Source organism: Eptesicus fuscus, chromosome 4, assembly GCF_027574615.1.
Source record: "Eptesicus fuscus isolate TK198812 chromosome 4, DD_ASM_mEF_20220401, whole genome shotgun sequence".
NCBI classification, from domain to species: domain Eukaryota; kingdom Metazoa; phylum Chordata; class Mammalia; order Chiroptera; family Vespertilionidae; genus Eptesicus; species Eptesicus fuscus.
This window is the reverse complement of record NC_072476.1, coordinates 22,073,185-22,088,884: the sequence shown is the minus strand read 5'-3', so window position 1 is coordinate 22,088,884 and position 15,700 is coordinate 22,073,185. Positions and strand designations below refer to the sequence as shown.

Here is a 15,700-nt window from a genome sequence, read left to right as displayed (position 1 = left end):
ACAGGACACAAAAAGCACTAAGTAAAGAGGGTGAAAAGACAAGCCAAAGCCATTGAAGAAATATTTGTAATACATTTTTTTTCTGACAAAGGCCTCATATCTACCATATACTAAGAGTCTTGCATATAAGTAAGAAAACGACAGAAAACCCAATGGGAAAATCCTGGTAAGCATATCACAAGAAGGTATACCCAAATGGTCAATAAACATGTGAACAAGACCTTAACCTCAACAGGTAGGAGGAAAATGCAAATGAAATGCACAACAGAACAACACTGCACATCCAGAAGGACTGCTGCTAGACCAACACTGCCAATACCAACTACTTGGAACAGTCAGGACTCTCCCATACACAACTGCCAGAACTGTGCCTTGGGACAACCACTCTGGAGAACTATTTCACAGTATCTACTTAAAAACCCATGCCTATCCTCTGACCCGCCAATTCCATTCCTGACAGACACCTGACAAAGACATACATTTGTCAGCCATAAGATGCAGGCTAGGATATTTATTATGTCATTTTTCATTATCAGCCTCAATTGGAAGCAACCCAACTGTCCATCAAGAGTATGATGGATAGATAAATTACAGCATACTAGTCAGCAATAAAAATGAACTGCTATTTGCACCAGTGAAGATGCATCTCACAAACATAATGTTGAGAAAAGAAGCCAGACACACATGTGTACTTTAGGTTTGCATTTATATAATGTTCAAAAGCAGGCAAAACTAGTCTACAGGATAGAAGTCAGGATAGTCACCGAGAGAGGGACTGATAATGTTGCCTTTCTTTTTAAAAAATTTTAATTTAATTTTAGAGAGAGAGAGGGCAAAGGAGAAACACTGATCTGCTGTTCTACCTATCTATGCATTTATTCGTTGATTATTGTATGTGTCTGGACTGAGGAACAAACCCACAACCTTGGCATATCGGGACAATGCTCCAACCAACCAAGCTACTTGGCTAGGGCTAATGATAATGTTCCACTTCTTTTTTTTTTTTTAAATTAAATAGTTTGTACAATGTCATTTCTTTTTTTAAAAATATATTCTTACTGATTTCAGAGAGGAAGGGAGAGGGAGAGAGAGAGATAGAAACATCAATGATGAGTGAGAATCACTGATCTGCTGCTTCTTGCATGCCCCCTACTGGGGATCGAGCCCACAACCTGGGCATGTGCCCTTGACCGGAATCAAACCCAGGACCCTTCAGTCCACAAATCGATGCTCTATCCACTGAGCCAAACTGGCCAGGGCATGTTCCACTTCTTGATGTAGGTGGTAATATGGGCATGCTTACTTTGGCATCAATTTTCACTTATAATTTATGGACTTTCTGTATGTAAGATATACTTCATTTTAAAAGTTTATTAAAAAAGGTTGGTTAGTCAGTTGTCAAGTTCCAAAGTTAGGTGCTTTTGTACCAATTTCCCTAAAAGCCTGTCTGCACCAAACTGAGGCCCCCCAATGACTTCGTTTTACTGTGCTACTCCTGGCATTGAAATGCAAACAATGGCATTTCCTTCTCTGGTGGCTGATCCCATGCAGTCAACTCCACTGGGGCCAAGGCTTTACCATCATATAAGCCGTGGTACTGACACCAGTGAGACTCTGAATTCCACATTCTGAAAGTGGGCTCTGAGATGATGACGAGAATGGGTTGGGGTCCACAGTTGGATGACCTTTCTCAACTAAGATTTAGGAAGCCTGTGTTTGAAGCCAGTTCTGGCCTTGTCAACAGCTAACTCACTCTTTACATTCACTTGAGTCTTTTTAACCTGCTTTATGTTTTGTTAAAGTTAAATACTTGAAATATTTGAAATGAAGTTTCTTGAAGTTTGGATGAAATGACAAATATATTCTGTTATTCTTCTTTCTAAAAATTCAACTTTTAAATCTTATTTTTGAATTATGAAAACATTTTATTTAAGTCAGAGTTTCTCAACCTTATCCTATATAATAAAAGCCTAATATGCAAATTGTCCCCTTGACTGGGAGTTCGACTGCTCGCTATGACTTGTGCTGACCACCAGGGGGCGGTGTGGAACACTGTGGGCGTCGGTGACGTGCTGCAACCTCTCACTGGCTACCTGGGGGCAGGTGTGATGGGGATGGATGTGCGGTGAGAATGTGGGGTGTCCACTGAGCTCGCTCTCACTCCCCCTGCTACCCTCCCCCAGGGCGCCAGGGCTTGCGCACTGGGGAAGCCCCTGTGCTCAGGTGCCGGGTGCCTGTGAGGAGTCCACCCGGCACTCGTGCAGCATCTTCCAGGTAAGCCAGGCCACAGCTGCCGGGACCACAGGGGCCGGTCAGGCTCCCCGTGGGTTCGCACAGGAGCCGATCTGCAAAGCCGGTCGGGAGAGAGCGTGCTGCCCGCCCGGCTTCCAGGTGGTGCTGCTGGGTGGCACAGAGGCCCACGCTGTGCCCCGGCCTGCGGCATCCGGCCGCGCTCACTCCATCTCGTGTGGGGACTTGGGCGCAGTGACTCAGGTGGAGGGGGCGCATGGGGTCCCAGGGCCCCGGTGCTGCCCAGGGCCCAGAGGTCAGCTGGGACCTACCCTTCCACGCCAGACACTCACACTTCAATTGCCGGCCAGGCCTAGGGACTGCACCCATGCACGATTTCATGCACCGGGCCTCTAGTATTCAATATTGTCCCTGTAAGGAGCCTTTTTTAGACACTTTTTCCTTAATTGCTCTCCCTATGAAATTTTAATACCATGGCTATGCTGCATGCTTGTCTATGTATTGTATCTATGTATGTGCTTTATTAAATAAAAACATAAGCTTCCCCTCAACCAAATTTTGGTCCCTCGTGAATGAGATCATCTCGAAAATACATTATTTCAGTGAATTATTCTATTCATGCTCTTTTTGGTTGAGATTCTACAATACTCCTGGTTACTATGATGAACAGTTCAGTGTTTAATTCAACCTCTAAAGTAACGGAAATAAATTAACCTATTTTTTCCCCAAATCAAGAGGAAAAAAGTGGGGGGTAAGGGGAGATGAATGTAATCATTGTGTGGATGAGAAACCTGAAGTTGAGAGAGATGGCATGACCTTCTAGGAACCTTCAGCCAGTGTGTGGGATTACAGCCCTGTGCATTCAGGCTCTTGCTCCTTCCATGGGACCAAAGGCTGCATTATCAAGAAAATCCCACTACTGCAGGCACTGCAGGACTTCCACATTTAGTTTCTCATAATGGAGTTTTGATAAAAAATGTGTTAAAGCCAGCTCCATTTCTAGGACCTGGAAGCTAAACAGAACTGGTGTTCAGTCTTTGTGTGGTGAAATAGTACTGAAGAACCATGGTCTTGCCTCCTCCTGGTCCCTGGGTCTTCCTGTGTGAAGTTTTCCTTGGACGGCTTGGCTTGGTCACGTCAGTGGTGGGAATGTTTGCGGAGGATGGGGGACTGGAAGCCTTGGGAAAACAAAGAACTGTAGAGTTCAGAAGCCCACTCCTCAGATGTATTCTTCTCATCTATAAAGCCAGTCTCATGCAGCCAATACCTTTCATTACAGGAAAGACTATTTCATAGACAGACAACACAAAAAATCCTTTTATGGGGTTTCAGTTGACCAGTTTCCTCGCCTGGGAATGGAATCAATAATATCGGTCCTCGTAGAGTAACCATGTGGATGACGATGATGTGAAGTGCTGAGCACACTGCCTGGGGCATTGTCAGGAGCACACACACGTGAGCCATCGTTGCTGTTACTATCATGGAGCCCAAGGAGGGCGGAGGCAGTGGGGATACCTCCGACGTGGACAGAGCAGCCAAGTGGCGCCGTTAGTTTCTGATTCTCTTTCAGCTCTTGGCCTTCCTGGTCCCCTGCCAATGTCAACAGCTGTCTCAGGCTTGCTTGCTCTTAAAATAATAGCACGCTACAAGATTCTTCCCTCCTTCATCTCCGTGCCCTGATGTTGTAAATTTCAGTGCTTCACAGTCAAGTCTGAATGACTAACTAGTCTAACCTTTCTTGACATATTTGGTTCTTGCAAGAAAACAGTGAAATGATAATCATTAGCATATGCGGAGGTCTTTCTTACAGAGAAGCTGCTTAGTGGGTCTTGTTTTCCACTCCCCGGGGAGGAATGCTTAGCCTCCTGTAGAACACAAGTCCAGTGTCTCCAGATCATGTGATTACAAGTCGAGGGGCTTGAACCAGAGAATAATTTTTCCTTGTATGAGATTTGATCTTTTTCTAGAGTTTCTTTTCCAAGTTGAATATAAATATCCCTTCCTCCTAAAAAGTGAACAAAGTGAAGGATGGGGGCTTTGCATTTTTACCTCTTTCCCAGAAAAAGCATTTGAGGATGCATAACTGGAAATTTCTTTTATTACATAATTAAAATAAGCCATGGATGTCTTGCTGTGGATTCAATCGCAGAAACTGCCAGAACTCACTCCCTCTCTCGCTCCCAATTGGGCTCAAACTGTGGAAACATGTTTCTTCTCCATGGTTGTTGGTCACAAAGACTTTTCATTCACTGTCTTTTGGGACATCTATCCTGTTCCTTCTTTTCCATTATCATTGCTGTTTCATCTTCTGGGATCTACTTTACTGCACAATTTCCAACTGGTTTTCCTATTTCCAGACTCCCCCTCAGTACTGGCGTCAAATGATTCTTTCCTGCATGTTGATTTTACCATGTCAGTGCAGCCTCTGAAACAACTACCACATCAAGATTAGAGTCGGCCCGATTTCAGGTTCCTGCAGACATTGGGCCTACTCAATTCTGTCCTCCACTTTCTTTAAAAACAAATCATATTCGTTATTTAACAGGCCATTTTTCTCACCATTCAATAAACAGGCACTGCACTCTGTACCTCCACTCACATCGTTCCCCCTTTGCTCAGAGGGCCCTTCCCATTTCAGGCCCTTTCCCACATACACATCCTGCCTTTTTCATAAAACTTTCTTTGACCACTCCAAGTTTTATGGTCCTGTTTTTTTTGTTGTTTTTTTAAACTGTTTTACCAGCTCTTATGCTTTTCTCATAGCATTTACCACTAGGCAAATCTTTCTTGAATGAGTAATTGTGAAAAGTCACTTCTAACTTAAAAATTCAGAACCGACTTAGGAGGACAAAACCGAGTGGCATTGCAGGCAATTCTCAATGTACTGACTTTAGACACTGTATGAGAAGCTTTGATGGTAATAAAATGAAAACGGTCATTAAGCACAAATAAATCACAACATCCAACCTTCAGCAACTAATGGATCTCATAAAAACCACATAAAATCCACGTTAGAAGCCAGCCCTGCCCCCAACCCATACTTGAGTGGCGCGGGCAGGATGGTCTGGTAGTTGTAGTGCTGCTGCTGTTGGCTCAGGATCTGTAGTTGCAGGAACAGCTGCTGCTGCTGGAGCAGGCGGGCGTAGTTGGAGTCCAGCTGCGGCTCGCTCTTCTCACCTTTCTGGTCTGGGGGAATGTACTGGTGGTACTTCAACTTCTTTACCCGTGGTTTGGGGTCTTTGCATTTTTTGCTACGGTGCTTGTCATTTGAATTCTTGGGGTGGCTTTGCTATTTGTGAGAAAAAGGGAGTAAGAACATTTTAAGAGATGCCACCACATGCAATCTATTTTACTGTGCCTCAGGATTTGGAATGAAAAAGCAACTCAGCTTCAGAACTGGTAGAGCCACTGTGGAAAGCAATATACCAGATACGTTTAGAGAGCCAGGAAAACATTTGCATATTCTCTTGATCAAGAAATGTTGCTCCTAAGAACTCATTTCTCCTGCTATCTTGTTCCCTCAGACTACGGGCAAGATGCTCAGCTTAGCATCATCCATGCACATTCAACAACAGTCACTCTAAGTCCTTCTGTGTAGACACATTGCCAAGTGCTTCCATATATTATCTCCCAGTGAAAAACACGTTGTACATTAAGTATACAACAGAAAAAAGATTAGGTATATCCTATATAATGAAAGGCTAATATGCAAATGGACTGAACAGCGGAACGACTGGTCGCTATGATGCACACTGACCACCGGGGGCAGACGCTCAACGCAGGAGTTGCCCCCTGGTGGTCAGTGCACTCCCACAGGGGGAGCGCTGCTCAGTCAGAAGCTGTGCTCACGGCTGGTGAGCATAGCGGCGGTGGTGGGAGCCTTTCCTGCCTCTGCAGCAGCACTAAGGATGTCCAACTGATGGCTTAGTCCTGCTTCCTGTAGGGAGTGGGCCTAAGCCGTCAGTCAGACAACCCTTGAGGGCTCCTGGACTGTGAGAGGGCACAGGCTGAGCTAAGGGACCCCCCCACCCAAGTGCACGAATTTCGTGTACCGGGCCTCTAATTTCACTATAACTATGTAATATTTTATAGTCATTAAAAAACAATGGAGCCTGGCCAGCATGGCTCAGTGATTGAACCAGGAGGTCACGGTCTGATTCCCAGTCAGGGCACATGCCTGGGTTGTGGGCTCATTCCCCAGTGGGGGTCATCAGGAGGCAGCCAATCAATGATTTTCTCTCATCATTGAAGTTTCTCTCTCTCTCTCACCCTTCCTTTCTGAAATCAATAAAAATATATTTTAAAAAAATCAATGGAGAATATGCAAAAACAGAAAAATGCTTGTAATGAGAATCAAGTGGAATAAAGGCTATGCATTTCTATGGAAAGTAAACACAAAAATACTGAGCAATGTAAATATGTGTTTAAAATTTTTTTCAAAAATACATTTTTATTTTGAAAATGGTGTGTGAGACCCCATCTTATGATTAAGATTCAGATGACTCCTGTGTTTTCTTTCTCCTCCATTTATAAGTTATCAGATCACTTTCTACTTTTCAGTATTCATATTATAATTTTGTTTGAAAAAAAAAGTCCACCAACAAAACAATAAGGTATAAGAAATTATTCCTAAGCTTCCTTAGGTAAAATACTCAGTAAGAAGACTTTTGAGAAGTACTACATTAAATATGGGTATTGATGTGATCATTTTATATGTGTTCATATTCGAGTTAGGAAATAAAATAAAAAAATAAAAATAGCATATTCTACAGACCAGAAACCATCGCTATTAATATTTACTTTTGCCCACAGATATCCTCATGGAAACTCCCTCACCTCTTTTAGATCTCGCCCAAGCATGCTACTTGGAATAGAAACGTCTCTCCTTGTCTGCTTGGCAGCTCCAGTCCTCACTTTATCTTCACCGCCCCCCCTCTCTGTTTTGCTGTTTACCTCCCAGTCCCAATCAAGATGGGGTGCTTTGTCATGTTTCCTTCACTGCTTCATTGACTCTATACCCTGAACAGTGCCTGGCACATAAAAAGTGCTAGATAAGTATTTGCTGAATAAGTTAATGATGAATGTGTATGCAATTAGCAATCACTTGAATTATCAGGCACTTACTACACATCACAATGTCAGAAAATATCCTTGCCCTTTAAAAATCCTCCTGTAATCTCACAATATTAATCAGTTCACTGTCATGTGCTTATGTTTTTATCAATAATACATTTTATTTCCAGTCTTTTCAAACTGAGCATAACAATGAATGGGGTCTGGGTTTCGGAGGTGTGACTATAACTGTTAGGTAACGGTAAAACACTGACCCGACTGCGACCAGGAAGCTACCTGTTGACAAGGGAGGGGACACAAACACAAGAACCAGTGTTCCTCAGACCAAATCTGCTATTACCTGTTTACCTATTAGCTGGAACATGTCTATTCTCTCAGGAAGTGAGGATGGGAAACAGCTTTCCTCATAGAAAAAGCCAAACAATTGTGGTCTGTTTCCTAATATGTACCGTCCTTTCCTCCACTGGCAGAGTCCTAGGGTTACCTCCCCAACCCCTGAACCTCACATTCTTACACAATGCCTGTGGCCGCAGAACCAAGGCCCTCCTTAAAGGCAGACATAGTGAAGAGGAGAACTTGGAAGAGTAGGAGATGCCGAGAACAAATTCTCAGTCTCTGCAGGGAAAGATGGGTTGGCATTCAAATGCTCTTTGTGCCATTGTGGTACATGCTTGGGGATGTGGGAGGAGGTAAGAGCTGATTTTATTGAAGCGGTTGCCACCTGGCACCCTCTGGAATTTCTGGCTCCAATCCTTAGCAATGTTAGATGGCGAAATATATTGCTATATACCCTGGAAGCCACATAGACGCAGCCACACTGACAAAGAGAGCCAGGAGTAGAAAGAGAACCTCCTGTCAAGGACAAGGACAGGCCCAGGGGACAGATGGAGATGAGGACTGTGCCTCTGAAGAGTCCTGCAATGGGTTAACTGAGAAGGCAGAAAGAGGGCTGGCCTGGAACTTGGGAGACTGCGTCCTTCCTAGCCTGGTCACTTCACTTCTTTGGGCCTCAGTCTCCTCATCTGAAAGGTGGTGAGAGGGTTAGCTGGCTCCCTAATGTCCTCTTTTAGTTTGAGATCTGTGTTCTGCTGGTTTTGGCAAAAGCCACATCAGGATGAATCAAGTATTCTGCAGGTTATCCGCTACCCCCACTTTATTTAGCAGTTCTAAGTACACTTCAAAAAACTTGAAAAATGTACTATACAGCACACATTTTAATATTCTTTGGGACTTATTCTGAGTTATTTTGACCAAGTAAAACACTAGGGAACAGTGCCACAAATCTGCAGCTTATCTGAAGAATAAACCAAGCTTCATCTGGCCAAATCTGCTAAATCAAAAAACTGTGCTTGCTTCTTTAAACCTTTAACCTGCCATGTAATATATCTGGAATACCACTGAGTTTAACCTTGTGTAGAAAGTCCAGAATCATGTTACCATTAAAGATCTGTTTGTGAGAGTTGGGACTCGCATGCTATGTGAAAGCATCTCCATCTACCCTGTGTCCCTTGTTCCATCTTGATGGCCTGGGTGGGGGCAGGACTGGGCGCTGCTGATAGAATGACCCCTACACCCTTCCTTGTGCCTCCAGTAGTTTATACACACATTTTGTGCTGTTCTGTGACTGCAGAATAATAGGTCATGTATTGAAGGTGGTAGTTTCAAATATTAAAGCCTGGTCTAGCAAGTGCTCCCATGCTTTTGTTTTCAAGGCTTCAGGCTAACAGGCAGGCTGGGTGACGTGGACACATGCCTTTGTCTTCCATGTGTGGGACTACGGACAAGAGTCACAAGATACTCAAACCAGTTTGTATGCGGGGTACCCACCTTTACCAGTGTTGGCCCAGGCTTTGCTGAGGACACAGTGTTTGAGGGGAGCACAGGAGCTGTGGACCTTGTGGGGGGCTGATCCGTAGTAGTAGTAGTTTTCAAGAATTCAGGAACTGTTGGGGACACTGTAGTAAACTGGTGGAAAAGGCAGAAAGGGAACAAGTCTGTGAAATCAATGACAGTAAAAATAGAAAAACCAGAATTATAAGGCAATGAACTCATTTAAAAAAAATCCTAATACAAAAGAAACAAAAGGAAAGTATACTATTATCTTGGAGACCCAGATGGAGGAATAACATGCCTTACCTCCGTAAAACCAAAAGTCTTTGCCTCAATACTAGTATAAAAAAGCTAACTCTAAATAGGGTTAGATTTATTAAACTATAGTGTTTTCTCAGGAATATGGTCAGAACCACCCTTTCTTGGCAGAAAAAAAAGTACAAGACTCTTGTAAAAATGGTCAAAACAATACATGGTATTCGTAAGGTTTTCTTGCCTTACAGGTCACACTCATCTGGGCTAATTCAAATGTCATCTTTATTCTTTGTTTCAGGGCCTAATGAGCCCCTCCACCACACCCAGACCCACGGTCAGGCGGCATCTGAGAGAAAGCTTCACTCCTGCAGGCCCACTCCTGCACGTGTCCTTAAGCTCACAGCTCATCCTCCTACCTTCAAACCCGACTAGTATTCATCATCCTCTCCCCCCATCTCTTGCAAAGAAAATATGGCGACTATTTCTGGTAAGATTGACCTGCTTCATGGGCAGCATCCTCACACTTAAACAAAGAAGTTAATTTGTTACCTGGGCAATTATTCAATTTCAATTTGGGATCATATATTAACAAAGGAAACCACAGAAGGCTTGGCTAGATTTTTATCAACCACCTAACAATCTATTCCAACTAGCACTCTACTTTAAGTATTCATTTACTGGAAAGAGATATTACTATTACAATGAATCAGTCAAATGTTGCCTATTGATTACTACTTGGGTTTACTATTACCAGCCTTATCTTAGGGAAAAGTTTCTTTATCACTTAACTTTTCCAAACAACTCTCAAATTCATTACAACAATCAAAGTCAGTTCTCTTGTTGAAGTATTTGGGTTTAAAAATAGCAAACTGTATTTTCCCTCCTTAAAATAAATGACCTGAAAAGTCAGAGGGCTATTAGCTGCAAGAAATATGAAGGTTGGCACATACTAGATACTCAATAAATATTTGTTTAATGGGTGAATGGAAATTCCTTGTGGCTTTACTCATGATAGGTCATACTCTCAAGCCTGCTGGGCCTGTATGTGTGTGAGTGTGCAATTAATTGTGCTGCCCATGTCAGCTCTCTGACATTTATTATTTTGCCATTGATTTCAGCTTTTAAGTAATTATCAGTAACCGTAAGTGTTGACAATAGAAAAGACTTGCTTTTTAAAAAATGGCTACACTCAGTTTCATTTTCAAACAGAAACGAAAGGAAGAACTTATCCAAAGTGTTGACACCTATGCTCCAGGCTGACTTCCGCCCCCAATGGCCCTGCGATGCTAGCTCCTCGATGGACCTCTGGCACCAAGTGGAAGCTGACAGCCAGCTGATCACTGCTCTAAGGGGTAGGGTTCTAAGTTATTTGTTTTCCTTTCACTTTGTACATTTTTGGGAAATGATACTTATCTCTGGGTCAATATTCACACAGGGGAAAAACATTCCTTGGCTATTAAATAATTGGCATATGAAGTAGAATCAGATATTGAATTTTAAAATATATATTTCCTTGCAGATAAATTCTACTAACCTGGCAGCTATTTTACCAGTCTAGCCCCCACTGGCTGTTTTGATAGTAATGATGCAATTGAGAGCAGTCAGTGTTAATAATCTGAATGAATGTGGTGTTAACCGTAACATTTATGGAAACGTTTTGCCTATATTTCTAGACCCTGCCTAATTGACTTCAGCCCTGATTACTGACTGATACTCCCATCTTCATTTGGTATTTCAGTGTGACTTTGCTATTCGGAAAACCACATATTCCAGCATAATACAAGAATAACTCAACTGAGATACCAGTGATTAACTTTACCTAATCTGAAAATAAATTCAGTTAAAAAGGAAGAAATAGCTAAACTCTGCTTTACATTTTGCCAATCTATTTCATGTGCCTTAGAAAGGACCCTCCAAAAAACCTTAGATCACATCTAGATGTTAGAATCCTAGTGGCTAGAGTTACAAAAATAAAAATAAAAATGTAGATATTAATGCTTCTTAAATGACAGTATTTAAAAAAGGATTAAGAGAGAATATCCAAGCAATAAAAAATACACTTATTTTGTTTCACAGTAGGTTGAGCAATATGTTAAAATCTTAAGAGAATGCTTTAAATATGCTTAAACTGCCACTGAGACCTAAGTTCACCTTATGTATTATCAAAGTTCAGTCTCAAAATGATTCAGAATCTTTTCCCTAAAGAAACAAAAAAGCTGCAAACTTTGCTTTGTTTTACTGGATCTGATCACTGTTCTCATCACAAGTAATAGGTCTCATGACTACTAGTTCTGTAACTGTCATCATAACGTCATGAAAGGAAATGTCAGGAAACACTGTTGTCTAAGAGTGGATATTTATGTGTTAAATGAAACTCAAAGGAAAGCACTTCCAATCTTAAAGACTAACCTTTCTCTTACTCGAAATTGCTATGGGAAAGTACTGATACAAAAGAAAAAAACAAGTCAGAGCAAATGTTTAAACTGACTAAAGTTTCATAACATTTCCGGCATCTACACTGGTTCCTTCTGAAAAGATGATATACTTCCAAGGACCAATCACTGTTCTCTGTTAAGTTCCTTTTTCATTAGAATTTCTTTACACAATTTAAAGGGACAAAAACTAGATAATTAAAGACAAAGGGTTTTTTTTTGTACTGTTGATTTAAAATCTATAATTAATGTGCTTTTATTTTAGAATGCAGCAGAGATCTTAATTATGATGGTAATATGCAAATAGATTCAAAATGCAACTATTTAAAAAATATTTTTCCGTATTCCAATCCCCAGACAAATAAAATGAACACTAGTCAGTAAATAAGTTGATTATAAATAAAAACATGTGCTTTGAAAATTTAATAGATGGGTGGATATTTTATGTTTGTATTTAAACATTTCATTTTTAGAGCAAGTAGTTGAACATTAAAAGTGAATTAACCCATTAGCACAACATCACCTGAACAGTTAGTTGTTACTTGATTGCCTAATTAGCAGTGAGGATTTGCATGTATCCCTCTCATTTAAAAAATCTATTTTTAAAATAAATTGTGGTAAAATATACATAACATAAAATTTTCCATTTAAACCATTTAAAGTGGATAGTTCTATGGACTTCAGTACATTCACATTGTTCTACAGCTACCACCACCACCCATCTCCAGAACTTGCCCTGAAACTCTGTACCCATCAAACAAGTCCCCAGGCTCCCCAGCTCCTGGCAACCACCATTTACTTTATGTCTGTATGACTTTGACTATTCTTGATACCTCATATAAGTGGAATCATACAACATATTTCATTTGTGTTTGGCTTATTTCACGTCTCATAATGTCCTCAATGTTCATCCGTGTTGTAGCTGTATCAGGTTTTCCTTTTTTTTTAAGGCTGAAAAATATTCTGTTGTGTGTTTAAACACTATTTTATCCACTCATTTGTCGATGGATGGACACATGGGTTGCTTCTACCTCTGGTTACTGTGAATAATGCTGCTATAAAATGGGTGTATAAATACCGGTTCAAGTCCCTGCTTTCAATTCTTTTGGGCATATGCTCAGAAGTGGGATTGCTGGATCATATGGTCGTTCTATTTTACATTTTTGAAGAACTGCTATACCATTTTCTATAGTGACTGCAGCATTTTACAATCCCACCAACAGTGCACAAGGGTTCTAGTTTCTCCATGTCCTTGTTGACAATTTTTAATTTATGTACTTTTGGTATTTGCCATTTTAATGGTGTGAGGAGAGATGATATCTCATTGTGTTTTTGATTTGCATTTTTTTAGTGATTAGTGATATTGAGCATTTTTTCATGTACTTATTAGCTGAATGTCTATTCTAGTCTTTTAAATCATGTTTTTTTGTTGTTGTTGAGTTGTAGGAGTAATTTCTACTTTTTAACAGCTGATAGCTCAATTTTGAAAATGAAATGTATTAAATAAACACTGCCTTTTTAATTATTCAAAGTGTGTGTATACAGTTTTTGGGACACCTTATATATTCTGAATATTAACCCCTTATGAGATAAACGATTTGCAAATATTTTATCTCATTCTGTGGGTTGCTTTTCACCCTGTTGATATTATCTTTTGATGTATAGAAGTTTTTAATTTTGATGAAGCCTAGTTATCTTCTATTTTTTTGTTGCCTTGGTGTCATATCTAAAAACACATTGCCAAATCCAATGTCATGAAACTAAGTTTTCTTCTAAGGATTTTATAGTTTTAGCTCTTATGTTTAAGTATTTTGTCCATTTTGAGTTAAACTTCACATATGGTGTTAGGTAGGGTCCAACTTCACTCATTTGCTTGTGGACATCTAGTTCTTTCAACACCATTTGTTGAAAAGATTGTCCTTTACCCACTGAGTGACCTTGGCACCCTTGTCGAAAATCATTTGAAATAAAGCTTTCTGAGCTGTGTATTCTATTCCATTGTTCTATGTCTATCTTTTTTTTCTATGTCTATCTTCATGCCATAATCTCACTGTTTGATTATTGCAGCTCTGTAGTAAGTTTTGAAATCAGGAAGTGTGTGATATCCAATTTTGTTCAAGATTGTTTTGGCCATCAGGAGTCCCTTGAGATTCCACATGATTTTAGGATAAATTTTTCTACTTCTGCAAAAAATTATCATTAGAATTTTGATAATCTACTGAATCTGTAGTTTGCTTTGGGTAGTAATGACATCTTGACAATATTAAGTCTTCCAATCCATGAACATGGGATACTTTCCATTTATGTATTTGGTTGATTTTTTTTGTAGTGACTCTTTTCTTATTTCCTTTGTGGTTGCCATGGGGATTACCTATAACATTCTAAAGCTGTGACATCTAGCTTATATTGATACCAACTTTAGTTACATAAAAAAACTTCTTTACAGCTATGTCCCCCAACTGCCCTCCCCTGCCGGCCTGATTGCCCCCTAACTGCTTGCTCCCCTGCTGGGGCTGCGAGGGCCAAGGCAAGCCGCCACGGATGCAAGGGCCGAGCTCCTTGCACGAATTTCATGCATCAGGTCTCCAGTTAATTATAAAGGGGGAAAGCTACAGTGGAAAAATCTGAGGCCACCATTTAACTAAATCATCAAACAAAACATCAGTAATAATATAACAAACTGCAATCATGTGCCTCTGGATGTGATACACTGACCTCAGCCCTTGCTTCTTAGCGCTGGCCCCGCCCTCTGCCCACTTGTGTGTGTGGGGGCAATCTGGGGCCAGGCCAGCTGGGGAGGGGCTGTGGGAGGTTGAGGCACCACAGTCGCACCTCTTCCAGCCTCTGTGGAGGCTCCGGGACTGCGGCACCGCTGCCTCTCCCAGTGCCGCCTCTGTGGAAGGAGGGGCCGCTGCCTCTCCTGCGCCACCGGTCCTTGGCCCTCGCAGCCGCTGCGGCTTTGTCCAGAAGACATCTGGTCTAATGAGCATATTACCCTTTTATTAGTATAAACTAGAGGCCGAGTGCACGAAATTTGTGCACGGGGAGGAGGGGCAGTCCCTCAGCCCGGTCTGCACCCTCTCGCAATCCGGGACAGCTGGCTCCTGACCACTTGCCTGCCTGCCTGCCTGATCACCCCTAACCGCCTCTGCCTGCTGGCCCGATCGCCCCCAACTGCCCTACCCTGCCAGCCCAATCGCCCCCAACTGCCCTCCCCTGCCTGCCCAATCACCCCCAACTGCCCTCCTCTGCTGGCCCTATCACCCCCAACTTCCCTCCCCTGCCGGCCCAATCCGGGACAGCTGGCTCCTGACCACTTGCCTGCCTGATCGCCCCTGATCGCCCCTAACCGCCTCTGCCTGTCAGCCTGATTGCCCCCAACTGCCCTCCCCTGCGAGGGCTGAGCCCCTTGCATGAATTTCATGCATCGGGCCCCAAGTATTCAATAATTGCTTTCACCATTGAAATCTACATCTTAAAGGAGAAACATGTTGGTGTACTGTACTGTCCACATTGCAAGGTCATTAGCATTTCAACACGGGTTTCAAGAGAAGTGCTTGGAAAATCTGTTCTTTACTTAGATATTGTAAGTTAAATTTTTTGGTAGGGAATGTTTCTTCTATTTGAATACTTTGCTGTAGGACTTAATCCTCTGGTATCTGTGTTCTGAAAAGAATGAAGGAGACTATATGTCATAAGACATTTTGGAATAAAGCAAAGCATTAAGAAATCTTGAGCTTAATTTTCTCTCAACTAATTATCTGTAATAAAACTTTTAAAGAATCTAAAAGAAATTCCCTACACTGGCCTGGAACTTTTTATTAGGCCAAGTGTTTAAAAAAAAAAATGAACAGGGAACC

The 15,700-nt window shown here is 41.6% G+C and overlaps 1 protein-coding gene and 1 long non-coding RNA gene across 3 annotated transcripts in view; one reads left to right on the top strand and one right to left on the bottom strand.

Annotated features, from left to right (window-relative positions):
* Window positions 1-11,122, top strand: part of LOC114231558 (uncharacterized) — a 74,307-nt gene extending 63,185 nt beyond the window's left edge. The window contains exons 4-6 of the long non-coding RNA XR_008555779.1: window positions 9,707-9,895; window positions 10,618-10,760; window positions 11,082-11,122. This is a non-coding gene — a long non-coding RNA (uncharacterized LOC114231558). The remainder of the gene's footprint in view (window positions 1-9,706; window positions 9,896-10,617; window positions 10,761-11,081) is intronic.
* Window positions 1-15,700, bottom strand: part of MRTFB (myocardin related transcription factor B) — a 200,172-nt gene that overhangs the window by 22,393 nt on the left and 162,079 nt on the right. For both annotated transcript variants that reach the window (XM_054714745.1, XM_028145499.2), the window contains 2 exons: window positions 9,151-9,288; window positions 5,292-5,539 (listed from right to left, as the gene is read on the bottom strand). In XM_054714745.1, the coding sequence (XP_054570720.1) occupies window positions 5,292-5,539; window positions 9,151-9,288 (386 nt within the window). The remainder of the gene's footprint in view (window positions 1-5,291; window positions 5,540-9,150; window positions 9,289-15,700) is intronic.